This window comes from Agelaius phoeniceus, chromosome 21, assembly GCF_051311805.1.
Source record: "Agelaius phoeniceus isolate bAgePho1 chromosome 21, bAgePho1.hap1, whole genome shotgun sequence".
NCBI classification, from domain to species: Eukaryota; Metazoa; Chordata; class Aves; order Passeriformes; family Icteridae; genus Agelaius; species Agelaius phoeniceus.
Genome location: NC_135285.1, coordinates 10,305,923 through 10,333,370, shown reverse-complemented (window position 1 = coordinate 10,333,370; position 27,448 = coordinate 10,305,923). Strand labels below are relative to the sequence as shown.

The 27,448-nt window shown below is 47.2% G+C and overlaps 1 protein-coding gene across 5 annotated transcripts in view; it reads right to left on the bottom strand.

The window, feature by feature from the left end:
• CRB2 (crumbs cell polarity complex component 2) overlaps nucleotides 1–27,448 on the bottom strand; it is a 54,710-nt gene that overhangs the window by 12,299 nt on the left and 14,963 nt on the right. For 3 of the 5 annotated variants that reach the window (XM_077189116.1, XM_077189117.1, XM_077189115.1), the window contains exons 1-6: nucleotides 20,471–20,730; nucleotides 11,133–11,831; nucleotides 9,287–9,482; nucleotides 8,752–8,891; nucleotides 8,120–8,302; nucleotides 7,118–7,231 (exon numbers count right to left, since the gene is read on the bottom strand). In XM_077189116.1, the coding sequence (XP_077045231.1) occupies nucleotides 7,118–7,231; nucleotides 8,120–8,302; nucleotides 8,752–8,891; nucleotides 9,287–9,482; nucleotides 11,133–11,831; nucleotides 20,471–20,543 (1,405 nt within the window). In that variant the 5' untranslated portion in view covers nucleotides 20,544–20,730. Of the gene's footprint in view, nucleotides 1–7,117; nucleotides 7,232–8,119; nucleotides 8,303–8,751; nucleotides 8,892–9,286; nucleotides 9,483–11,132; nucleotides 11,832–20,470; nucleotides 20,731–27,448 lie in introns of those variants that run through there. The other 2 variants (XM_077189119.1, XM_077189120.1) reach the window with 1 other exon arrangement.

The window sequence follows — 27,448 nt, the reverse complement described above, 5'->3', positions numbered from 1 at the left end:
AGATGTGCCAGAGCTGTTCTGTAAGCAACAGCATCTTCAGCACAGGCCTCTTCCTCTTACTGTAGGGCTTGCTCAGCAGAGGAACAGCAGGGACAGAACTGAGATTGCAGCACAAAGCTATGAAGGAAATGTGTTGGAATAAACAGAGTATAAGGGACATCACCGTGCCTGGGGAATCCCAGTTTGGGAGAGGACAGGGTGGGTTTTCTTGGAGGGCTCTCCAAGCTGCAGGAGACAAGTGTGCAGTCAGATTTAAGGGGGGAGGCTGTTGAATAAGGAAAGAGGTTTGGTACAGTCCCAAATCCTAGAGATGCTCTGTTCCAGATCAGAGTTGCTGATATTTACCAAGACAATGAGGGGAAGCTAACATTGCTTTGGATAACAAAAGGAGAGATGCCGTGAATTTTTGCATTTCTGAGAAGGCTGGGAGGCAGGAGAGGCCCCTTTTCCCATTCCACATTCCCAGCCTGAGCAGGTCCCAGCTCTCTCAGCTGCAGCAGCTCCTGCCTGGGCTGCTCCTGCCCCCAGCCCCCAGTGCCTCACACGGGGTGGGATGGGGGTCCCCAGGGTGGGTGCACAGCCCCAGGCTGGGGCTGATTAAACACCACACTTTCCCAAGGGATGCAGCTGCTTCCATTTCTTAGATTATTTGTTTGCAATGGGTGAAAAGTAGATTGCACAAGAGTTCTAAAAATCTGGCTAATGACAATTTTTTTTCCTGGAAGACTTACTAAGCAGTTATCTGGAGCTACATCACTGCAGTTTCCAAAAGTACAGATCATTTCCTGGATATCTCTTATTCCAATCTTGTCCAAGACATGGACAGTTGTGTCTTTGCAGACCCACTGGGAAGTAGATATTAAGAAGTTGTTCAACACTAATTGTTTTTTCTAAGAGCAGTATAGGCATCCCTTTTCAGGTTTATTAAAAAAAAATAAATTGGAGGACGTGACTCTGTTCAACAAAAACAAGTAACAAAACCAAGTTATTCTCCTTGTAAACAAGTAGTACTCTCTTCTGTTTGCTCTAAATTTCATAGCTGAAATGTTTACTTTTATTTGAGCCATCAATAGTAAAAGCAACCAATCTGATTCATTACACCATTAGGAGACTTTCAAAGGTTTAATGAGTTCCTTATCTAGTTAAAGACTAACAATAGCAAAGCAGTGGAACTTGTTATCTGAAAATCAGACAAGTGGTATCTAAAAGGCTGCTATCTGGAGTCAAGGATTTCAAACATTCCCTTAATCCAGCAGTGTCTGAGCTAACAGCCCCAAGCCACCAACCCACAGGGACTGGGTCACAAACACTCAGGAGTGGCTGAGTTTTCACAGCCTCCAGTATATTCAAATATTCAAATACAAATCCTTCCCCACGTTCAGGGTGTTACAGCTGTGTGGGAACAGTCCTGTTCTGTAGATGCAAGTGTGATTAAATCCACACAGCTCAGCACTGCCTGAATGGAGGGAATGATTTACTGGCTGCTATTAATAAGCAAAGAGTCATTGTATACAGTCTAAGAATCATATACTTCAACAGATACATAAAATGTTAAAAGAATAAGCACAAATGAAGTGAAATATTCTAATTTAGCTGTCAGATATCAAAAAACCTTGAAGGACAAGGTCTGTTCCTTGAAACACGGGAGTTCAGCAGGGCTGCCCGGCCAGCACTGCCTTGCCCTCTCCTTAAGGCAGCTGAATTCCTAGCGACCTTTCCCTGCTGCATCCTAATTAGGGATTGTATTATGATTATCAAAAGGAAAAAGGAGGGGAGGGAGAGGGGGTAGGCAGAGCATTAGCCGCCACAAACGGACCCCGAGACAATTCCATTTGCACAATTACCGCCATTTCCATGGCAACCCCTGCTCTGCCGCTCTCCCACCGCGCTGCCGCTCGGGGCGAGGGAGCGGAGGGGCTGGGGAAGGCACCGAGCACCGAAGGGCTGGTCCTGAGCTACAGCCACTAAACCGACCTCTCCACAAGGCAGCTTCCGATCTATACAGAAAAATGAAAAACTGCAAAACACCCGGAAAAAGCAAAACTAACGTTTCCCAGAAGCAGCCGGGAGGCACCTGTGTGTCTGCAGAGCTCACCTGGAGGTGAGGGGCACAGACCCCGTGCCTCGGAGGCTCTGACGCTGCCCACAAGGCACAACTGCACACGGTGACTGTGGAGCTGCCAGCCAGACCCGTGCAACAAGGAAATTCCTCTCCTTAAAGTTTCCAAAACAAAACTTTAGGTCTCTTCAAAATAAAAACATTCTTCCCATCTAATCAATTCTGGTTCCTCCGGATGCCTCCAGCCAGCACTCCCCACACACCCAGCCTGGGCAGGCACACACACACCGGCAGGACACACTGCAAGCACTGTACACATCTCATTACCTGCCAGCAGCACAATTCCCCTCAGGATCACGCCAATCAGCACAGATTTCATGGCCGACTCCTTGTGGACATTGGTGACAGTAAAGGGAAAAAAATGGGGGTGAAGGGGGGGAGGGATGACAAAAAAGGCTGGGCTGGCAGGGCCGTGTGTGCAGGCGCTCTCTGGTGCCAGTCCCACGAGAAGGGATTGGAGCGGGGGAGCAGAGCCCTGCCCTGCCCAGGTCTAATCCAGCCCGGCTCTGACCCTCCCAGCTGGCCCCTGTCCGTGCTGACACCAGGAATGTGTGCTCCAGCATATCCCTGCTCCCTGCCTCCTGCAGTGCCCAGCAGTGCCCACAGCCTCAGCAGGGCAAAGCCAGGACACAATCTCCTGCCCTGCTGTGGTCCAGGTGAGCTGCCAAAGTCCCTGAGTGAGGCCAAAATGTTCTTTTCATAGGCTAAGCCAAAAAGCTGCATTTCCACCATTGTGCAATCCCTAAACCATAGGAACAAGGGGAGTTCCGAATGCAGAGCGAACCCAGGCCCTGCTGCACATTCACTAGTGAGGGAATAATCAGGGTCCATCAGGCAGTTTTCCTTCTCCCTGTTCCCTGATCCAGTGATCTGTGAGCACAGACATTTCCACTCTGCTGTATTCACTAAGAAAAGTCTCAGGTTTTAGTGACCATGGTCTGTTTCCCTGAAGTCAAACTGGATGGAAAGAAATTCCCTGCATTATGCTGAATGTACAGGTTCAGACACGGCAGTACACAATCAAAACTCTCTCTTTCCTCATTAGCCACTGTACTAAATTAGCTGCTGCAGTCTCCTTTTTCCTCTGTGGTTCTGGGGTTTGTTTTTATTTTGTTTTTTAATATAGCTACTTTCCTATTACAAAATTTCTGGAGGCAGAGTTGTATTTTTGTGTTGTAAGGACCCAGAGAAGTTTCTTATTTCTGTGAAGAAATGTTATCTGAGAGCCTTTCCCCAAACTTGGAGTCTGTTTGTATCAATGTCAGGTCCAAGCAAACAGAACCTCCCACATGTCACTGTCTGGAATCTCCATGAGCAGTATCACTAAGATATTTAAAAAAGCGTTCCAACAACTCCCCTAGCCATTTCACTTTTGTCATTTTACTCAATCCAAACATGCCAGTGACTTTTACAGATACTTGAAGTGGGAGGGATATGGTGAGTGCTTGTTTGGAGTCCAAACTTCTCAGATAGCCACAGACCTGTGCACACACAGACCTATCCCAGCACAGATTTGGAACATTATCTCTGTTAGCTACTCTGACCCTTCTCTTGTTCAGGAGAAAACAAACAGGCAGTTGTGCACATTCAGCCACTACTGCAACAATAAAGTGTAACAACTGTGAAGACTGCAGAACATTCAATGTCTTCAAAAAGATGCCTCTTTTGGTTTATGCACCCACACATTTATCTCCACATACACACACAGAGTCTACCTGGACACTACTGCCGGGAAATCCATCACACCCCAATGCACCCAGCACAGATTCTGCTCTCACCTGGCACCAGGCACAAGCAGGCTCTGGACTGCAGCACTCACAGCCTTCTGATCAGATGACAGGGAAGTCAAAAGGTCTGATTAACATGGAGCTGTGATCCAGCAGGGAGGAGAAACGTGGAGCGGAAGGGAAGGGGGGGAGCCTCACCAAGTGCTGCCTGGCTCCCTTCAGCTATATTTACCAAAAGGGATTTGGCTGAAGGTGGAACAGGCCTCTAATCTCTTTACTATCTTAACCTTTTAGCTGCCCTTGCTCTAGAGGCGCCATCTCTAAAACAAATCTGACTTAAGAAATACCTGCACAAAAAAATTACATCTATCCAAAGGTGGTTAGAAGGAAGAAGCATCTCCCATTTATTTCCTGACCCATGACCCAGGAATTCAAGCCCATTTGATCTGGGCTGGTGCCCTTACAGAGTCACCATTTATAGCTGCTGCACAGAAGGTTTCTACTTCTTTAAGGAGACAAAGACATTATGGCTGAACAAAGTGAGATGGTCAATAAGCTCTCCAATTATACTGGGACACATTCACACCACATCCCCTTCTGATTTCTCATGAAAGTAGAAGTGTTCCTCAGCCATGTGCAGAAGAGCTCAGAATGTTCCCATGATCACAAGGGGCCAGTGCCTGGGGCTGGATGGCTGCCATGGCAGGGGCTGCCCAGTGCACAGTGCCTGCTGCAGGACACATCCTCTTCTGCCTGAGCACAGCTTTAGCTCCAGTGGGGGCACTTAGGGCATTTAAAAGTTTTTAAAGAATGAATGATCCAAACTTCAGTGATAACATTTTTGCAGGTTAAAAGTCAGTGTCCATGTCAAATGGAGGTACCTGTCTTTTTCTCGGCCTGGCCTAACCTATTGCCCAATAAATACCTGATGGACTGAAACCATTTCTGAAAAAAATTAATTCAGAATTCATTTTGTTGGATTTCTTTTCCCCTAAAAGACAGACTTTTCCTAATATGCTTTGTCTCTTGACCACAGTTGCCATCATTTCCAAGAGCATGCAAGATTCCCTCTCCTTTGCACCTCATTTAGTACCCATGCAATCTTTTGATTTGTACTTCTTGTATCCTCTCAGGGTACCTATATCCTCTGCTAGAGCACAAACCATGTGCTGAACAGACTCTTCAGGACCTGTTATGTTGTTCTCTCAGGAATCAGGCACCACTTTTGCAACAAGTACATTTCAGAGAGAAGGTTCATCTGCCTGCACTACACTGAGAGAGCACTGAAGCAGTTAATTTGCAAAGAAGGAATTTCTCCTGACTTGCATTGTTATCCCAACACTCCCCAAATTCCTCAGACTGAAGAAGCAAACACACAGAAGGAACCCCTGCCGCCCCCAGAAAGCATTCTTCATCAGAGTAGCAAGTTCACTTTAATCAGTGGAGGCAGCTTAAACCCAAGTTCATGGCAGATCTAAGCTGCCACAGAAATGGGTTTTGAAGAGAAACATTATGGGAAGCTTCATAAAGTTGTTCTGTGATCCTAATATGAAGTAATAAGCTGTTTACCCAGCATGACTGTACTGGGATTAATTGACAAAGGAGGGGAGATTAATTGCTATTATTTCCCTGTCAGCTTCACTCCTCCACACGCACTCAGTGATCTCACAGACTGCTCCCAGCCTTTTGCTGGGTTGATGTGTCAGAACTACCTCAGCTGAGACAAAGTCCTTTACCAAAAGTCATATCCAGAAGAGCAACCTGCTTCTAATCCCCTTCAAGTACTAATGAACCCAAATTTGATGCAACAGAATGAACTCTAGCACTCCTTTGCCCATCAGCCCATGTTTCTGTCAGCTTTTCTGCCCATGAGCACGCTAAGAATTGGAAAGGATTAAACAGATCTGCAGTTTGGCAAAGTACAATGAAATTCTGAGCTCTGTGTGGGTGCTGGGGCACTGCAGGAGGAAAAGAGAACGGCACAGATGTGAGTGGGAATTCTGACAAGAAGGATAAACTTGAAACCATCTCTTTGGACAAGATCTCAGTTCAGAGTACAGCATTTTAACTGCCCCAGAAAGCAGCGATAACGAGCTTAGATAAAAGCTCATTTTCAAAGGCCTCATCTACAAAAGCAAATTTTTCTTGATCTGGTCTAAATTAGCAAATGAGATAGGTCAGAAAACCCCACAAATAATTCAGCCCAGTTACAGAAGGTGTTAACTAGAAGCTGATTTTACATTCTGGGAATGAAAGTAATAGGTCTTCCCAGGAAAGAGCTGGGCAGAATTAAACCAACACAGCTCAACCGCTGCAACCACAGAAGGAAAACAGAAAATTTTCCCATGCCATAAAGGCCTGAGAGGCCTCGGGAATGTTGTTACCTGCTGTTGCAACTTAAGGGACAAGGTTCTCTTCTGGCTTCAAGTGTTTCTTTTTCCCACGAGATGGCAGCCTGGTAACACTGTGGAGAAGTTACCCTCGTCTAAAATCCAGAAATCCAGGACTGCGCTGGGATCGCGTTTCTTATAAACTACTCTGGTGTTAAATCGCCCAACACACGTGAAATTTAAAGATGAAGAAGACTGACAATGAATATTTTAAAGAAAGATGAGGTTTAGTACCAGTTGGCAGAGGACCTTCCCAACAGGGCTAACATTCACCATCTCACAGATTCTCAACCAACAAACCAAACCCTTAGGGTCAGGCAGGGCATGTGGGGAAGAATCCAGACTCCTCATTCCCCTGTAAACAGAGAGGGCTTCCTTTGCTCACATCACAAAGACCTTTTGACCTCCTAACACAGCAGATCACTGCTTTCAGCCAAAGATGGCTGGCTCTTATCATCCCAGGCTGTTAGTGAATGGAGATGCTTTACAGATGCTTATGTGCTGTAATCTGTTACAGCCAGTACAATCGGTGACACTTAGAACGTTAAACATCCCTTCTTTTATTTAAAGGCTGGCTTTCTATTTATTTCCTGCATGATAGAAACCCCCCCCAGTTCTCCCAGGTAACTCTCACTCCAGGATACAGATGCCCTGGGTACTCTGATCTTAGACTCTATGCAGTGATCTTATGTCTCCAAACCTAGTTCATGGCCTATCACCTTTCCTGCCTACACCGACCCAGCTTTGAGCCCTGAACTGCACACAGCACACCACTCAGTCCTGCCCTCCCACCCTGGAATGCTGCAGCCAGGCAGCAGAGCAGCAGTGCAGCATTAGCCAAGCAGGAGGCTCTGATCCCAGGCAGCCCTTCCCCAGGTTACCTGAATAACCAGGTGGGCAGTGACAGAGGAAGCCATTCACCAGGTCCTGGCAGAGCCCTCCGTTCTGGCAGGGCTGGGACTCACACTCATCAATGTTGGTGAAGCAGGTGTCCCCTGAAAGTGAAACACAAACACTCCTCAGAAGTGCACTTGTGCAGCACTGAAGCAAAAGTGACAACTGCACTCTTAAGTTTTGCACTTCTTTTCTTTCACCTAAAAATGGAAAAGAATTCCTTGAAGTCTAGCATGTCTCTGCAGGCACTGGCACACAAACACCAGCATGGAATAATGGGGAAAAATGAAATGAAGTATGAAATGATTTTCCAGTCTCAAACACTGGCAAGATCACAACTTCTGAACCATTCCCATCTGTGCAACAGTGGACCAAGCACTCATATTTCTCTCATGAAATAATAAAGTATTATTGTTTATGCCTTCCCACTAGGGAATTTCCCTAGCTGTTAAATTCAGCCTTTTACACATATCTCCAATGCATGGAAAGGGTGATATTTCAGTGGAACATCCACAGAGCTTCTAGTTCCAAGAGCTCCATACCAAGAAACTCCTCTAGTCCCATTTTGATTATACAGTTGCTGCCTCGAGAGTTGTCTTACCAAGAAAACACCTAGAACAGTAATCTGTGACTCCAGGAGTTAGCTTCCTCTGATGAGGAATTTCAGAGATACCCCTAGGGAAGAATCCTGCCATATGCATGAGAGACTGACAAAGGGAAAGCACCCTGGCACCTGCATAGCCAGAGGGCATTCATGGCAGCATGGGGACGTGCACAGGCTGCTGCCTCAGCCTGGACACAGTCTTGGACAGGGCATGACATTCAGCTGTCTGTAATGGGAGCAGAAGCCCATTCCTGATGCATCAGGCTGCCAGCCCCTCTGAAGTACCAGTCCTTAAGATATTTCTGTTGCAGAGATAACATTGCCCATCCCCTCAAACAGCAGCCCCTCCCCGTGCAGACAGGATGACATTTGCTGTGCAGCTCACCTGTAAAGCCTGGCTGGCACTGGCACAGGAACCCAGCTGCTTGGCTGTAGCTGAAGTTGCTGGGGAAGTGGGGCTGTGTCCCGTAGTGGGCTGGGTTGGAGCGCTCCAGGCACAGGCCACCATTGTGACAGGGCTCTGTCACACACTCATCCACATCCTCCTCACAGTGCTGCCCAGTGTAACCTGCCACGAGACACTGCTGTCAGCACCTGCACACCTTCACTGCAGCTCAGCTCCCAAGTGCTGTGCCTCACTCAAAGGGGGGAATATGAGCCCCAAATCTCATCTAGCAGACAGTCCCTGGGCCCTTTCATTTCTTCACTATGTCAAATACAGGAACCAAAATCATCAATTTACAGGAAAGCATCACCTCATGATAGAGGAACTCATGATGGAAAATGTCAGAAAACAGAAAGAAAACTTTATGGTTGGGAATTAGGGTGATTTTTGCAGGTCAGCTGGATTTTGGGATGACCTGTAAAGGGCAGCATCACTGTTCCAGACAATGAAAACTCACAAGGGGCCATGCAGTATGGTCATTAATTCTCTACTTCTCCAACACAGCAATCAAGCACGTGCTGTCCACGGCCGTGTGCCCACACCACCACACGGGCAGAGAGGCCCCAGCCCACCTGGCCAGCAGGCACAGCTGTAGCCCTTGATTCCCTCCAGGCAGGTGGCACTGTTGTGGCAGGGGTCAGAGGCACACTCCAGGATGTCCTGCTCGCAGTGGGTCCCCTCGAAGCCGGTGTCACTGCAGTCACAACGGTAGCTATGGGGCACCAAACAGAGCAGGGCATCAGCTCAGCCTTGCACAGCAGAGCCCCAGGTGAGGAATGGGCAAAGAGCTCAGCTGTCAATGCTCACACCTTACCCCTGGAAAGGTAAATTCAGACCCACAGGTATGTTCTCAGCATGGCCTGTGCTGTTCATGCTCTGCAAACCATTTCTCTGTGTTTGTTCCTCCCTTCCTTTAAGCACCCCTGGAGTTCTGCTGCTGGGAGGGGCTTCTCCCTTATTGCCACAAATCATTGTTACTGCCACTCAATGTACAAAACACTAAATCCAATTCCCCCCACAGCTTTCTACTCTGATTTTCACAGGCTGCACTGAGGAGACCTTTAGATCAGTCCTGGTGTCCAACTGCCCCCAGCACTGGTTTCTCACCTGTCAATGAGGTCATGGCATGTCCCATTGCTTTGGCATGGCTGGCTCTCACATTCATTGATGTCCACCTCGCACTGGGCTCCTTCATAACCTGGTGCACAGGTGCAGGTGTAGAACCCAACATGATCATTGCACAGGGCCCCATTCTGGCAAGGGTCTGAAGCACATTCATCTATTTCAGTATCACAGTTCACACCTTTGTTAAAAAAACAGAAAAATATCTGTGTTACGAATCCACAGAAGTGTGTATGTGCTGCCTGGAATTCTGAGATGAAATCACAAGAGTTATCTTGTTCTATCATCAGTTAGCAACCCCAGCTGGCTACCAGAGTGATCTCTACCTGCTTCTCTGAAAATAAATTCCATTTATTTCAATTGTTTGTATCTTGCTTTGTGATACCCAGGAAAAAAGCACTAAAGTAGTGCAAAACACTGGGTACAGTGATACCTGATGTTAGGAAGTAATTTTATTGGGAAATGCTATTAAAAATACAATGTTAGCTCCACTACTGGTTACAGCAAGTAACACCTGTTTGGTCCAAAATCCCAATCTCCCTGACAGAACAAGACCTCATGAAAATTTCTATGCAATTATCTTATCTATACTGCACCTCTTTGAGCTGCCTGTGGCCTGGCATCACCTCCAAACCTCACTCATTACAATGGCACCTATCAATCCATCTAATCTGCCCTCCTTGGCAAAGGCTCCCCACAGAGAGGGCATGGCCATCCTAATCCTGGTGGAATGTGGGCCCCCTAATCTGGTTCAAACCCCTCAATACCCACACAAAACTTCCTTCACCCAAATTCCAGCTGCAAGCACCAGGAAACAACCTGGCCTTGCCAGCCAATGGTGCTCAAACCTCTGGATGAAGAACTAAATCCCAAGGCTAAGCCTCATGATTGACATCAGAATAACTTGAAGCACAACAAACGCCTCCAGCTGCCTGGGTCACTTTATCGCTCCCTTGGCAGGGAATCCCACAATCCTGAATTGAGGATTCAGCATAAAGATAAAAAAAGAAACTGATTTGCAAAGACAGAATTATGCTTGATACTCAAAATCACCAGTAACCATAGGGCCCACATAAAAAAAAATCTGTCTCATTTCTCCTTCATCTCTCCTCGTTTTTATCAGAGAGTGAGTCAGCATCAGGGACTACATTCCTAATGTTGTAACTTCTCCTCATTCCAGTGGTAATCAGCAGCATTCCTTCACAGCAACTCAACTCCTTAAACACTTCCCTCTGTGAACAGGATGAGGGCTGAGAAAGTTCATGTGCGAGGTGGTGCCAGGCAGACATGGACACATTCCACCCCATTCCACTCCGATAAGCAGGGCTGGGGGAAGGCCAGGCCCCCACTGCCTCCCTCACAGGTGTGGATTCCTCTCTGAGTCACCATTAGCACAGATGCACAGAAGAGAAACACTTAAATCATTTGCCAAATAAACATTCGCCAGGCATGAAAGCTCCAGCTAAAAGACACTTTTTTTCCAAAAGACAAGTACTTCCCTTGGAAAAATCCTGCTGGACAGGACAAAGAACTACAGGCCAGGTCAGCAGAGCTAAGTTATACCTGGAAACACTTAAGTATCCCTCTCCTGATGATAAATATCTTCTTATGTAATCTCCCTTAATTTTATGCTGAGAACTAATCACAGCTACCTTGTGCCTATACCAGTGTCCAGTCTCAGACAGTCCACTCCTGTCTCTCCACACCTACACCACACATGGAATTCAGCCCTACAGCATGGCTCCCTGCCACCCCCAGCCGCTGCGGGAATGCGGAGCCCCGGTGAGGCAGCGAGGCAGGTGCCGAGCCCCGCGGGCAGGGCGGGCCGTACCTGCATAGCCGGGCGCGCACTGGCACTCGTAGCGGTCCATGTGGTTGAGGCAGGTGCCGTGGTTGCGGCAGGGCCGGGACGCGCACTCGTCGATGTCGATCTCGCAGTGGGAGCCCTGGAAGCCGGGCACACAGAAGCAGCTGTACTCGCCCGCGCTGTCCCTGCAGATGGCCCCGTTCCGGCACGGCCCCGAGGCGCACTCGTCGATGTCGTCCCCGCAGGTGGCCCCGCTGAAGCCGGGCCGGCAGAGGCAGCGGTAGCCGCCCGGAGCCGCCACACACGTGCCGTTGTTCAGGCAGGGGTGGCTGGAGCACACGGAGCTTTCTGCCCGGCAGCCTCCTCCGGCGGGGCCCGGCCGGCATCGACAGGAGAATCCAGCCGGGCTATCCACACATTGCAGCCGAGGGTCTGTGCAAGGGCTGCTCTCGCACCCATCAACGCTGGCGCAGGCAGCACCTGCAGGGCCAGCTGGGCACACGCACTCATATTCCAGCAGCCCCGGAGTCCGGCTGCAGGTCATGTGGGCAGGACAGCCGTGTTCAATGCAAGCATCGTACAGGAGTTCACAGTTCATGCCCGTGTAAGCTACCGGCTCCACAGGGCACGTGCACTGGTAACCCACTGCCAAATCCTTACAGCTGCCCCCGTTCTCACATGGGGACGAGGAACAGCCGCTGTCATTTTCAGAGTATGAAGTTCCTGATGAGAAAAGAGACTTTGTGTTAGTCAGTGTTTGTAGCTCTAAAGAAAAAAGTTTGCCAATCCCCACATACAGCTCTGAGACTGCCCACCTAAATTCCACACTCCACAGGGCTGCACTAGCCAGGAGATGAGGATGATACTGGAGAATCAAACATTTACTATAAAGAAGACAACAGCCCTTAATTTGGTGGCAATCAAGAATCTCTTGCCAATTTGGGTAACCAATCACGTGATTTTTTTAGGAGACACTCACAAACCAACTATTTTACTTGTGCTTATTCATCCATGAGTCACTTTGAGAGCAGTGACACATATCACCTTAAATCCATTCACAAGATTAACTTAGTGTAAAATTCCATGACCCCTTTCACTGGCAGGGCACAGCATTTGTGCCTGGAAATCCAGGGAGGCAGGACGAGTTCAGGTATTGGCTGCAGCTCTGAATGTCCCAGCTGCTCCTTCTGGGGATACAATTTTTTCTCAGCTAATCCAGAAGTGATTTGAAGATGCTCCCATAAATAACCCAAGGCAAACTCCAAAGGGGCACATTTCACAGAGCCTCTGATTACATCAGGCAGCTCAGGTTGATACCCACCGACCCTCACCCTCTCCTTCTGTCAGACATGTAAATTTACACAGCAGGACATTTTTAGCAAGGAAGAGCAGAGACTGCTGAGATCACCGTGCTGATGGCACTTTGGATCAGTACCTGCTGAGCCAGAACACCAGTCCAACACCAGATAACCAGGAACTAATGCTGAGACCAGATTCCCCTAAACCTGGGAGCATGGATGGGATCAGTTAATTCCCACTGAGCCACAGTGCCTTGCTGTCCCCTCAAAGGCAATGTTTAAAAGGCTCTTGCCCCATTAAGCAACTCCACCATCGGAAATGTGATGGGACGTGCCCACTGAACTGCAAACTTAGTTCATATAAATGAGATTAAGTAGGATACATGATATTAAAAAAAAAAAAGTTCAACATAGATATTTCAAATGGAGCAGAATGGAACAAAAGGAAGAATCCTCATTTCTTTTCCAAAAGAATTTTTAAATTTACTCTGTAAAACAAGGGGCAGATTGGCCAAAGGGCAGGACAGCCCAGGGGACAGGAGATAGTGGCCTTTATGTTAGAATTAGGATATATGTCCTGGATTCAATGCCACAATTAAGCACTTTCCAAAAGACATAAACCAACCAAAAATTAAATAAAGGGACAAAGGCAGTGGAAATAGAGAACTTTGCCTTCCACAAAGGCAGCAGTCATTAGCACCTCATCCCACTGTGGCCTTCTGAGATCAGAGCTTTTCATTCTGCTCAACTCCAAGAAAAATAAGAGAGAAGCTGTGTGGTAGAGATATCCCAGCCTGATTCCTGTATGAGGGTTATAAAACATCCAAACTTGGAAGTAACTCTGCAAACAACTATATAGCAGATGTTTGGAAAATGTCTCTGAAAAATGGTCTCAAAGCAGAGATAAAGTTCATGAAGGAGCAAATGCTCCTGAGCAATTGCTACTGGTGAGACAATCCAGACTTCCCTGGTGCTGGGAGCCAAGCCACCACTGGAACCTTTGGGCAAGCAGCTCTTCACCCTTTCTGCTGTCCTCTCTGTGTAGCCGTGGCCCAGGTGGTGACAGGCTTCAGTCTCTGCAAACCCCACAGAGCTGCAGTGGAGAGAGGGCAGGATCCCAAAGCCCTGCAGCTCCCTCAGCCCCCCTGCTCCATGAGGAATGCTGCTTTAGCCTGCCATGCTCCATGCCAAGGACTGACCAGGGTCACACACCTCAGCATCACTCCCCAGCTGCCCTCTCACTGGTGCCAGCATTATCCTGGCCCAGTTTTGGGCACGTTTGTCTTGCTCTGGTGCTCCTTACCCACCCTGGTAGTTAATCTGTGTCACTGGTGCTCTATCAACTCTGCCCCATCAGCTCCTCAGGCTCTTTGTACCTGAAGGTGGAGGCACCGACTTCAGGGCCTGAAAGGGATTTATAGGAGACTTTGGTTTACAAAAGCCTGCCCCTGCCCTGACCTCCCCCGAATTCCTCCCACCAAAGTCTGTAGTGTTTCTAAGTCTTCTTTGAAGAGGCAGTGCTGCAGGGGGAGGGAGGCTACTCAGGGATTTAGGCAGCCCTTTCTCTTCCCAGCATCATCTCCATGGCCCACCCCTCCCTTCCCCTCTCATGTGATGCTGGGGAGAGCTGCTGAGCCCTGCACTGTCCAGCAATCCCATTATTCTGCCATCAACCCTTTTATTCTCAGATTCCCAGTCAGGCAGAAAACAAGGATGACGGAATCTGCCTGGAATCTCTGTGGCAATTAGAGTGGAAGCCCAGGAAACTATTTGCAAAAGAGCTTTACTAGGCAGGAGATATGAGCCTTTGTAGGCTTAATGAGTAACCGGCCCCTGCCCGCACTTTCCAGAGGCCAGGAGCGCAGTTTGGGACAAAAAAGGAGTCTGGTGCATGTTGGGAAGGAGCTGCAGCACACTCCATCTGCAAAGAAATTCCCAATTCCACAGAATCCCCAGGCACTGCTGGCATAGCCAGGCTGAGTCACTGCCAAGGCTCATGTGTGGCTTTCTGCTTCCATGAGAAGAACACAGGCAAAATGCTTCTTTGCAAATAAAGCTAAACATCAAAGCCCTTTGTATTTCCTGCCTTTCCCAAAGTTCTTTCACAACAGACACACCTTTTTTACCTTTTCTGGTTTGGTCCATTATATAGCTCAACCACAGACAACACAAAGCTTCCCTAATAAGTGCAAAGGCTTTCCTGGCTACCAAAGACAGCAGTGAAGGAACAGGGACAACTCTGGTCTGCTCAAAACTCACTGTGACCATGAACAATAGCACTCTATTAATACATGGTTAATATATGTACTTCAGCAGGACAGCAGTTTGGAGGAAAATCCTCCTTTTCTGGAACAGATATCCTGAAGTAACACAGTGCTGCTCACAGGGCACACATGGAGCAGGCTGAGGACAATGCAGTATCACAAGAAATGCAACTTATCTAAATAACTGCAAATTATTCTGTGAACTGCAGCTGGCAGAAAATGCCTCACGTGTTTGACTGACTCAGTGGGGGCTTCAGGCACACTAACCCCAAACTGTATCACACAGTCCCTGTGTCCAGCATGGCTGTACTAGTGTGGAATGTTTCCCAAGGACAGAACGTGGCCCTGGGTGATGTATTCTAACCCTAACACTCCTTCCATGGCAGTGCTGAACATCTGCCTCGACAAAGAGCACATCTGATGCTTTTATTCTTTTCAACCATCAGTCCTAGGGCACACACTTACTGCTCTCAGTTTTGGAATAGATTAATGTATGAATGTGAATAGCACATGAATATGCTCCAAACACTAATAAGAAAAATGAATAAATTAGCTTTTCCTGCTGCACAATATAACAACCATGGAAATCAGGTCAAGGAAATCACTGAATGACAAGAGTTTATAGTTTTTCATCAAAGTAGTTGTTGCTGGATTAACAATGACATTCAGAAGTTTTCCTTTACGTTTCACAAGAAAAAACAAATTAGTGATATTTGTAAGGGAAAAAACCCCAGAAGTGTATTATAATGATACCATCCTGCAAGCCTATGCTGAATTGAAACTGGAGGAGACCACAGCTCCTTTGAAGAACAGTTCCAGGCATTTAGGGGTGGATTAGGAGGAACTTCAAAGGCTACCAGAGTCCCATATAAAGCATTCATTGAGCTCTGTCAGGACAGGGCTGGTTTTACACTTTAAAGGTAGCTGACAAAGATTTTCCCCAAACGATGAGGTTTGTGACCTTTTGTAACACTTTAAGGCAAACAAGCTGCATTACCAGGCTCTGGTTTAGTAATTGACTTTAATAATCTTATACTTTATACCTGAACTATGTGATTTTGTCAAAGTTGCAAAGTTTTTTGACCACAAAAAATCAGAAATTAATGAGAAGTTAGGCAATGACCTCTGTGATTGGAGATGCTGCTTTAGCATTACTCACTGGCTTCTCTTTTGGGGATTTGTCTTGGGTAACTGATAGAGGATGGATGTTGTCAATCTACAGACACCCCTGACCTTGTGGAAGCTGCTCAGTGCTGCACTGGTAACAACCTTAAAGGTGTCTTACTGAGCTCTTCAAATTCTAGCAGGGAAGAGGGAGCACTGGGGTGCTCAGCTCAGTTTCCTTTGTACTGAAGGACAGGAAAAAACCCTGAGCAGGGGCAGTGGTACCTGCTGGAAATGCCCATCCCTGAGCCCCTGTCCATGCACATGCCCTGCATTGGGTAAAAAAGGAAATGTACCATCACCTGTGCACAGCTTGTGCAAAATGGTCACAAGCACAGACACAGCTCCCACAAGGGTCAGGCTGCCAGGATGTTATTTCCTAGCCTAGCCAAAGCTCAATATGAGTTTGGACAAGCCAGATCACCTCAAGTGGAAAGAAGCTTCCTTCAGATGTTTTTCACCTGTCCTACTCCCTACAGCAACTGAAACACCCCACTTTACAACCAAGAGGTGAGAAGAGCAGGATTCCCAGAGCACCACAGGTCCCAGCAGCACCACAACAACCACAGAGCTTGAGGGATATCCCATTTCCAAAACCAAGACTGGGCAAAGCCCAGCCTGGGGCAATTCTCACCAGTCAGGCTGTGCTCCTGCTGCTCATCCCAGCGAACCTCCCACTGGAGAATGATCCTGAGGCCCAGGGTAGAAAGGGAACCCTTCCACCAGAAGGAACCCAGAGCAACACAACTACAAAATAAACTCTGAGGAAAGGAATGGAGAGTTAGGTCTCCATGACAACAGGAAGGCATGTGCTTATATTAGTAAATCCCTGCTGACCTCTGCTGATCTTTCCCTATCCTGGTCAGTGTAAAGGATTAGTGAAAGGGGACACACTTTGGCCCATTCCCAGGATCCACACAACCAGAAGGGGAAATGGACAGGCTTGAGAAGGGGCTTTCATATCCACCCTCTCTCTTGCCCACCCCTGCTCACTTTGGAAGGACAGCTATGGAAGAGAATGGCAGGATAAAAACAAATTCTTCTTCAGGAAGCACCTTCCATGTACCTGCTCAGGGTACAAGGCATCTTCAGGTGGCTCCAGGGGCCCAGAGTCAAGAGCTTCCTCCCCATTTTTCAAATGGCAGACAGGATTCTGAGATATATCTGCTGGTTGAAACTAAACATTATTGTTACTGTGTCAGGTTATCATCTTATCAGATCTGATAATTCATGTGAAGCAGGACATGGCACTATGACCAAAAACCACAAACCCTGAAAATAAAGATTAGCTAATCCAAAAGTAGTGCTGGCAATCAGCAGGCAGGACTTCTAAGACAATACTGAATAAATGGCCTGACAAAATGCCAGGGATCCCAGCAGTGCCAAGAGTGCCTTTTGGAAAAGTCAGTTTTAAAAAGAGCCTCACTATTCATGACTTTGATGGCTCTTGGAGAGTTTTGGTAGGTTAAACACACGAGCCCAGTGTCTCAGCCAAATACCACCTTGGATACCAACTTCAAGGCATCTCCTCACATCCCTGCACACAGGCCAGATTACAGTTTTACCCAGATATGGTGTGCCCATCACTTCTCAGGCTGCTTCTGACATTGTTTCTCTTTGTTACTTGAGACCAACAAATTCCACATCACATTTGTACGTGAGGATTTTGGTGTGACAGAGCTTTTAATGCCAGATATATGCACACAGTCTACTGGTGTAAAATATTTATATAGAATTTACAAAGGCCTAGACCTAGACTTTCATTCATTCAGGCACCACAAGTGTGGCTCAGGCTCTTCTTGTGAAATATGCAGAATATTTATCCCCTCAAAGAAGGAGGATGGTGATTGCTGGCTCTCTGCCCCCCAGCTTGCCCAGTGAATCACTAAAAGGTGCCAAACAGTGGGCACCAATCCACGGGCCCAGCAGTGCCAACATCATGGCCCGGGGCATTAACAGCATCAGTCAAATACCACTTCAGGGAATTGAACTCATTCTTACCACAGAACAAGAAGCCAGCTAGCTTGTGTTCATTATCTATCTGCTCACTGTTTTACTGCAGATTTGAAGGTGTAACTCCTATTATCAAGCTTCTAGAACTGGGAAGAAGACAGGAGCTGTGAATCCCTGGTTTATGACAGCATTGAATATATTGCCACCGTAACTCTTTGATCTCCTGTGCTCAGGACACCCCAGCATTTTCCCTTAATGAACACTCCTCCAAGCTGACCTTCATGTTTCACATATTCTCTGATCTCTCAGCCATTTCCACAGATCAAACACTGGGACAGGGACTTTCCTGTGTATTCAGTTCACCAGAGTGAGTCACAGGCTTTCATTTCCAATTCTTATTTAAATACACTGACAAGGGACAAAACAGCTGGGAAGATTGGTTCTGTTTGTTCCCCAGGTTTGAAGTAAGCCTTAAACTGTCCCCATGTCCGAGCTAATCTCAAGAGCTGGCATTAGAGCTGATAGCAGAAAAGGCTTGTCTTGCACAGGCTCTCCCTCAGCAGGCGTCCAAAGCATCTTCCAGGCAAAGGTATGTGAATTCCTGTGCCTGCTGATGGCTGGAGCTGTGGGAACAGAAATGAGAAGACACTCCTTCTGCCCTCCAGAATCTCTTTTAAAGACAAGGAATTAGCTGGGAGCTATTCTATTGTGTTCCCATTTCACAGGCAGCAGCAGTAAAAGGGGAGTCACAGGCAGAGCCTGCACCGTGGCCCCTCCGGGGTTCCCTTTAAACAAGGGCAGATTGTGAGGATCTGCCTGCAGGATGCTCTGCTGGGCACAGACTGCACCAGGCCAACTGCATTCTCAGAATTGCCACAAAAATTTTGAACAAGTAGCTCAGGCACTCTTTGCTTCAATGATATTTAGACTCAGTCAATTAGAAATGAAAGAAGTAGTGATATGGTTTCTGAGGGCAAGAAAAGACATTTCTTTATGGCCTTAAAAACCTGCAAGGGCTACCTAAACAGCACCATTCACTCCAGTTAAAATCTAGCAGAATTCCCCTTGTACAATAGGAGTAGGTGAAAAGACTGAAAACCAGCACCTCCCTCGAGCTCTGCTGGCTCCAGCAAGAGGAGCCATCACCTGCACTCAAAAGAGCACCAAGCTCTCCCAAACCAGGGCTCCAGAGAAGAGCTTTCCCCAGGAGTGAAAAGCCACAAGGTCAGTGGGCAAAGAGCACAAACCCTGCCTGGCCTGGCCTGGCCTGGCAGCCACACGGGGGATCCTCCACGGCCCCTCTGCCCAGCACAAAGCCACCCTAATTGCTTCACACTCCAAACCAGTAGCTATGGTTACGAGATACAAAAGACAGTCCTGCTGCTTCCCTGTGGCCAGAGGAATTCCAGGCACTTGGAGCAAACACACCAGACAAAGAAACTGGTACAAGGAAGAGGAAGAAAAGAAAAAAAAAAAAGACAAAATCACAACATATTTTGATTTTCACATTCATGGTCTGAGGTGGTCAGAGCAACAGAAATCTTGGGAGGCTTCAGAAGGAAAAAAAGAGAGTGTTGGGGAATCAGAGGAAAAGCTGAAAACTTTCTCCAAATCTCAAAAATTACATAAACATCACCTATGAATGCAAGAAAATGCCAAGTGCCACGTTCAGCAGGCACAAGCAGAGAAAAGGCTCTGACTGTATTTTCTCAATGTTCTCCTATTTCACATCCATTTCTTCATGTTTGGATCATACTTTACTTCCTCAGTGGAAACCAAACCTGACTTGCACCTACAGGTAACTGGCCTGGCAGTGCTGAGGGCAGGATAAGGAGACCAGTTCAATCCCAATCATACTTTCCAGTAAAAGGCTGGACGTGTTCCTGACATGACCTTATAATCCCTAGATGACTAAAACAGATGTCTAGGCCCAGCAGATCTCTGGGCACCTATTCCAGAAGAAACAGAGATATCTATTTTTCAGGGAACATAAGCTATTGTAAACAAGGGTGTCAATGGAACCCAAAGATAGCCTTGGGAATTTGGAGAATCTCAGTGTACTCAAGCAGATTCTTTGTCTATAAAATAAGTTTTCAGTGTGGGAAAAAACACAAAACAAAGCATTTCCCCATAAACTCTTTTGTTACCTCATTGCTTCTTGCACATTGAGGATGGATCTGCTTTTTTCAAAATGTCTAAGTGGAGACACTCCTGTGCTGTGATCTCCCTCCACATTTTGTACCAGATGGATCTGGCACTACACTCCTCAGGGTATCATCCTCTTGTGCTCAGATGGATTTCTTGAGCATACAGGATGGAAATAAAGGTCTGTGTTTCTTCTGTGTGGGCACAACCAAAATATTCAGACCTTTCCAATGGAGAAAATGGTTACTATAATAGGCGAATACTTAATTACATGAATACTTAATTTCTTTTAGTTCTTGTGAATAAATGCAAACATACATGTGCACAGGGAGAAAGATGAAAAGAGACAAGAAATAAATAGAAGGAACAACAAACACGTCTAGAATGAAACACCTATTTATCTTCCTGACAAAAGTTTTTGGGCTACAAATCTAACTGTAAGATGACAATCTGTTCAATATAAGGGCAGGTCACAGATTTGATCAAAGTTACTGCATAGTAGCTGGGTAAGAATCAGGCACAGAAGACAAAAACTTACCCCAAAACAAGAGGAAAAGTGGCAGCAGGAGAGCAGCACTGTACGGCCTGGAGGTAGTTTTCTTTAATTCCATGACAAGTGTAAGAGTGGCCGTCCTAAAGCCCTCCGGGGAGAGGCAGGAGCCGGAGCCCAGCAAGCCCCTCCTGTGGCCACATCACGGTGCGGGGCGGGCTCGGCCCGCGCCGCCGGGCCCAGGGCAGCACCGAGCCCGCGGACAGAGCCCGCAGCCGCGCCGGGAGCGCCGGCAAAGCCTGCCTGGATCAGATCCGCGCGGAGCGGACTGAGCCCTGCCCGAGCCCTGCCCGAGCCCTGCCCGAGCCCTGCCCGAGCCCCGCCCGCCCCTCGGGCTGCTGTAGCCGGGCTCCCTCTGCCCTCCGGAACCCCACAACACACCTGGGCTGTTCCCACAGCCGGGACAGGCCTCGGAACCGCTTCGGGCCCGAGGCTCTTCAGAGGATGCCGAGTTCTGTATCGGCTCTGACTGACCAGCTCCGCAGCAGGATCGAATGCACCACTCACTCTCAGCTTTCTGAGAGAAGCTGCTTTGTTCAAAGAGAAATAAGACAAATGCACTCTGTTTACCCCAAAAAGCAGAGTTAGTCCACATTAATCTTTACTACTGTCTCCCCAAGGTGGGGTGATACCACAGGTCAGGTGAACTCACAAAATGTACAGGAACCCTATTCCCAATTGAGGAACAGTTACAGAGATCAACAGGGGTGCAAAACACAGGCACCAAATCACACCACCTTCAGACACAGGGGTTCAGTTTTAGAAGTGGAAAAAGTTATCAGTGTGCATTGTTTAATGACAGTAACTGGAAAAAGACAGCCCACACTCAGCCGAGACCTACTAAGTCTCTCTAAATCCACATCACAATTGGATTAAACTAACTGTAATGAGAATTAAGTACACTGCCTCACCCTTCACTAACAACTAAAAATAGAACCCAGGTAAGCTGCCAGACAAATTCCTAGTTCAAGCAAGAAATACACAAGATAGCAATGCAATTGGTGCAGACACACCCAGGCTGCACGTGAAGAAATCAGGAGCAAAATTACAGTGAGCAATCTGCATGATCCCAGCATCCTTGCAGGGCAGCAGAGGCTGGTGGGATTTGTGCATGGAAATGGGATAGTTACTGCAGGGGTTTTACCTTCAGTGCAGCAGCAGAACAGCCACAGCAAGAGCCTTTCCACCACCCAGCCTCTGCAGTTCAGGAACAAATGGTTCATCTCACTGTCCTGCCTTGGAATGCTCCAAAGATGATATATCATGTGTTATCAACCTTATCTGGACCACCCTGCCCCCTCTTTCATCTCTGGTGTCCTCAGTCTGTTTTCTCAAGATCAGCCTCAGTATTAGTTTCTTGCCAGTTACCAAAACCATCTGGAACTCATTTCTGTCTACTTAGACTCTGCTTTGGCTGTCAGGGGATGTAACCAAACAGTGACATGTGCAGAATCTTTCTGCTCAGAGTATTTTTGCCTCACCTGTGTGAATTATGCTCTCAACAATCCACCTATTCCAAATCCCAGCAAATACCTGTAATCATTGCACAATTAACATGGCAACAAAGCACCATTCTTAGCCAGGCACTGCTGTAAGTCCAGTAGTGGCACACTTCACAGCACCTGGAAAACACACCTAATCCATGGTAATTTATGGCTTCTAGGACTACCTGAAGGACCTGCTCAGCTTTCATGAAACAGAACGAGTATGACAAACCCCCACACACAGAAAGTGGAGGTTGTCCCACAGAGGCCCTGCTGTTGCTGCTGTGCTGTGTGGCCTGTCACACCCCAAACCCTGGACAGAGCCATGGCAGAGTCTGTCACATTAGCCAGACTGAGGGAAGAGGAAAACAATTACATCCAACTTCCTCATAATAATCAAAATACCTTAATCTATTGTCTACCTGTGAGGACATTAGAATTTAATTTTATCAATGTTCATGGTTGCAATTTTATGAGATTTCGTCAGCATAAACAGCAAACCATTCCTGTGCTGCACCCCTGGGCATACAAAAGCCAATGTGGGTATTAACCAGCTTAGTCCAATTAAAGGACCCTAATGCAACTCTGTTAAGGCCCTGATTTGTTAGGCTTGACTACATTTCCAAAAGAGCACAATTGGGTGGATTTGTTATCTAAAGCATAAGCTCCAAGCCCTTAGTCATCCTTGCTAAAGCCTTGCCCAAACTGGTCATGGTTTGTGCTACCCCCGCATCGCTGCCATCCAACGTCACCATAATCTGCTCTTTAACATAGCATTAAAACCAGAGCCAAAGGACACAGCTGCTTTCCTTGCTGTAACACTCATTATGGGAGACTTAAGGACAGCATAACAGCAAGGCTTCTATTCTCAGCCTGGAGCAGGAACCTTGGCAAGCCGGAAATGCATGCCATGGAAATGGGGCAGCAGTGGGCAAGCTGGATTAGAGGAAAAAGGAGAAAGTAGCTTGGGGTACTCAGCAGAACCTTCCTGCCCACTTCTTCTATACCTTTCTGTACACTTGCCATAAACCAATCCTCTACATCTTTGTACAAAAGTTCAGAGAGAATCATATAGCAAAGTACCTCGGCAAAAGTCTGCTTTTGACTCAAAGAACAATGTACACTCGCAGGAGTTTCACAATCTTTCCTCACACAGGGCTTAAAATAATCCTAATACTGCAGATTGGATACTGGGGACGTGTGACAGGCCAGCAAATATCAGTGGTACAAATAAAGCCATTCCTCTCTCCTGTCACGTGCACGCTGTGACTGCCACAGAGGACAGAGCCTCACCTCCCTCCTCACCATCCTGGAACCACTGGGCACAAATCCATTTTACTGAATTGAACAATGGAAGCCAACAGCATCAGTCATGATTTTTTCCCCAGCTTTATCTTCTAAGGGCCATTAGGCACAACATTACACTAAGCAGTCCATACTAACAGTGGCTGCAGGCTTGGGAAGTTGAGTAAATAAAGAAAAAAATCTTCCAATTCCACTCAAAAACTGTGCCAAATCTGACTGCTTCCATACACTCTACTGTTTTCTGACACTGCTGAGAACTGTCAGGAATATTTTTTACTCCGTAAGTTTTGGAATTTCAAGCCTCCAGACTCACAGGCCAATTCTGTACACTGAAATGTTTAAATACAATTTGGTGCTGTAATGCTCAAGGGTTCCCCAGAGTCCAATCCCTAACTGGAAATTGGCTCTTTCCTGCTGCCCTGAACAGGCACTGTCCCCACTCTCCCATCAGCCCACTAGATGTCCCTTCTGCACTGCCAAAGTCACCAAAGGCCCCTGTGGGAAAGAAATGAACGTTCCAGCAGCACTGGGGAACCACAACAACTGGACACATCCTGCAGTGCTGCAGAACTGTGCCAGCAGCACCCTGGACACTGCAAGAGCTATTGCAACATCCCCACAGCGGAACAGCCAAGGCAGAGTTTGGGCTGTGAGCCACAACTTTAAAGTTGCTATTGAAACCTGGCAAAATCACACTAAATGTCCAGTCTTGAGATATCCTAATTACATTTTTTAGACACAATAAATTTAGTTTGCTATCACTACCAATCAGAACTGCTGGCAAGCAAATCATGCTGCCTGATAAACGCCAGAGTCCTGAGCCTGTGAGACTGGGCAGTCCTGGGCAGTGGCAGTGGGAAAAGTGGGCTCAAGGGCACAGCAAGAGGGTCCTTGTCTGGGCACTGGCACGGCTGTGCAGAGTCTGGCACAGCCTCACTTTCCTGCACGATCATCAACTTCAGATACAACTGCAGTGCTGAGGAAGAGGAGGGGGGCAGTCCAGAGGACAAGGGCAGAATGAACATGTTTGCCTGAGGGCTGAAATCACCTCCTCTGCCTTGCAGCATTATTGGCTGCTTGTTCAGAGATCTTCATGACACTCCTCATTCCAAAAAAGAGCTAACTTAAGGACCATAACAAAGATATCCAGCATGTGCAGCTAAACCATTCAAACACACCCAGATGAGGCTGTGGTAAAGACAGGGCCACACTCCTGCCCACTCTCGAGGAAGTCCCAGAAGTCAGGCTCTGACCAGGGATACACCCTTTGATCTGCAGAGACCCCGCTGGACTGCTGCAGCTCATGCCCTTTGATCCTCTTCCCTGCTCCCATACAGCTGCCTGGTGAGGTGCATCCCTTCCAAGGGGCCTCTGGCAGATGGGAGGATGGCAATGTTGATCACCTAACGGGAGGCAGCCAAACACTGTAAAAAGGGTCTCAGGCAAGATGTTCTGCAGTAAAATGTTATAGCAGGAAGGATGTGCCCAATACGTTGCCAGGATCCGAGGGTGGTTTGAGAGGCCTTTTTGCTGCTGTTTGTGCCACAAACGATCCGAGGCGTTTGTAAATGGTTTCCCGGCGGGGCTCGGGGAGGCTGTGGCGCCGCTGGAGGGCAGGTCTGTGCTCCCAGCCCCAAAGCAGCTGCAGAGCTTGGATTAGCAGCGTTTGCTGCAGAGCTCCGCATTGCCAGAGCCCCGGAGCCAGGCTGGGCTTCAGGGGAAAACCGAAGGGACCAGGGGGAGGAGGCTGCCCTGCAGCACAGCCCGGCTGAAGGAACCTCCTCCTGCTGAAGTTTGTATTCCAGGAAGGCCAAACAGGGGAGTGGGAGAACAGGGAATTTTGGACCTGAAAAACAAACACATCCAGCTGCACCGTGTGAGCTCTGAAGATGAGTGTAGCCTCAAAATCCTGTCTGACATCTATCTTTGCCATGGAAATTACACCTTTCTGCATAAAATCGGCAAGCTCTGCCTCGTTTTCCTTCCAGCTGCAATCTCTGCTTTTCCTCACAGACTTCACACACAGTCTGCTCAGTAATAAGGCCACTGGGAAAACTGGACATTGTCACCAGAGTAGGTGGCAAGAACTAAAATGGATGCAGATCACAAATGTGTCAAATGTTGAGGAATGAGTAATGTTCTCCAAGATGCCAAAGATGTGGGGCTCACTTTCGTGTATTTGCACCTCAATGAGCACTAAACATCTCAATTATCTCCAAATCGAATCCAGTCAACTAAAGACAGATTTTTCAGTATGAAGGCAAGGGACAACTAGAAAGAAACAGTCCCACATTCAGTTTCCTGACTCAAAGGTGGGGATATTGTCCAGTACTTTCAGTATTCTGGGCTCGCACACTCCTGCCTTTCTAGGAAATACTAGAAAATATTAGAAAAATGTGAGAAGTACTGTTTCACACCAGTATTAGCATTATTACTTCACAGACTGAATCTCCCATGTGAACCAATTGTTTCTACTTCACAAATGTCCCAGAACAATGGCCCTACCTAAAGTGGGAGTGCACGAGTGGCTGGATCAGCTCTGGCTTGGCTGAGAGGCTCTGGCAGGGATTACACAGCACACGCTGCTGCCACTTTGCAGGGATGCTCAGCCCCGGTGTCTCCATCAGCAGCCATTTGTCAGATTGCTTAACAAATCTCTAAGAACGACCAATACAGATCTTCACAGAAGTGTTAACAGCATTCAAGCTTACTCTCATGGTCTCCAAATGAGTATTTTTGTTTGCTTTTACTTGCAGAACTGGACCAGAGACAAGGGCTTCAGCACTTGCCTCTGCCCTGAGGGAAGCTCTGTTCCAGTCCTCTTAGCCAGCATGGTTTATGCACATTTTCTACTTCATGTCTCACAACAGCAGGCAAACCAAGCTCCTGCTGGGCTTCTGTCAGAGGAGATATTGATCTGCAGCACAAATGCTTGAAACTCTTGCTCTGCTAACTGGTGTGCTGAATGTGCACGGGAGCTCATCAATATGTCTGAAACAAAATCTGCTCAATGGCTTTTGGAAAAAAAAAAGAAAAACTGAGGTTTCTGATGAGGTTGTATACAAATATTCAAGTGGATGGATCTAGAAACTTTCCAAGAACTGCTAAAAGCACCATGAAGCACCACTTCATCTGGTTTACAACCATTTCAGTAAGAGCAAGAATAAGCACCTAAGCATCTCTCTGATGAGGCACACATAAGGCTTCCTATGAGGCTGTATACAAAATACTGAAGTGGATGGATCTAGAATCCTCCCAAGAACTATGGGGAAAAACACAAAAAGAATTATAATACTTCAAATCAACTATTTAATGCCAATCCAGCCTTGCAATTCACCAATTATATGTATCATTTCTGGAAAGAAACATAATTGACAGCTTATTGGAACACTATCTATTTTATCCCCAAGAAACTTCACTGCATCTAAGCCAACTTTATATATACCCCAGTAAGAAGCAGCATCTTGTATATTTAAAGAAGTTTTCCATGCCAAGGCCAGTGTGTCAGCACCATTTGTTATGCTTGAATGCTTTATGAGACAGAAGTCACAAACCTGACAATTTAACTCTCATTAGCTTTGGGAGTGACTCCATATGCCAGCCCAGCCACACTCTCTGGGCAAATTATGAATGCTTTTGCTTCCAGCTCAGCTTTAGGTCCCCATCTACTACAGGACTTCAGCAAAATTTCCTCTGCTGTCTCTGGGAGCAGAAGGGAAGCCAAAGTACAGAGAGCTGAGCCTCCCAGAATGACAGAGAGCAGGGGCAGCTGAGCTTTGCTCTGTGGTGTCCCAATGGCTCAGAGTCCTTGGCTCTGCTAACCCCACCTCCTGCCAGGCACTGGGAGGTCACGAGGGCCCACCAGTGATTTTTAAAGGAAACCTTCAGCTGGAGGTTTAAACTCCATTTGATCCAAACCCTTTTTTAGTGCATGACTCTGAACCAGGGCACTTTGGGTATTTCTGCCAGTCTCCCTTCGCAGGAGGTCACTATGGCAAACACGCTGGGAAAAACAGAATCCAAGAAGCAAGAAAATCTATTTGGGGTATGTGTGTGTGTCTGTGTATGTTCTGAGAAAATGACAAACCACTGCCACTTGTCATATATGAGACTAAGTGAAGATTTCTTCAATTGCATTTCTGCCTCCTGTAAAGCTTGCTAAAACACAGGTTCCCTT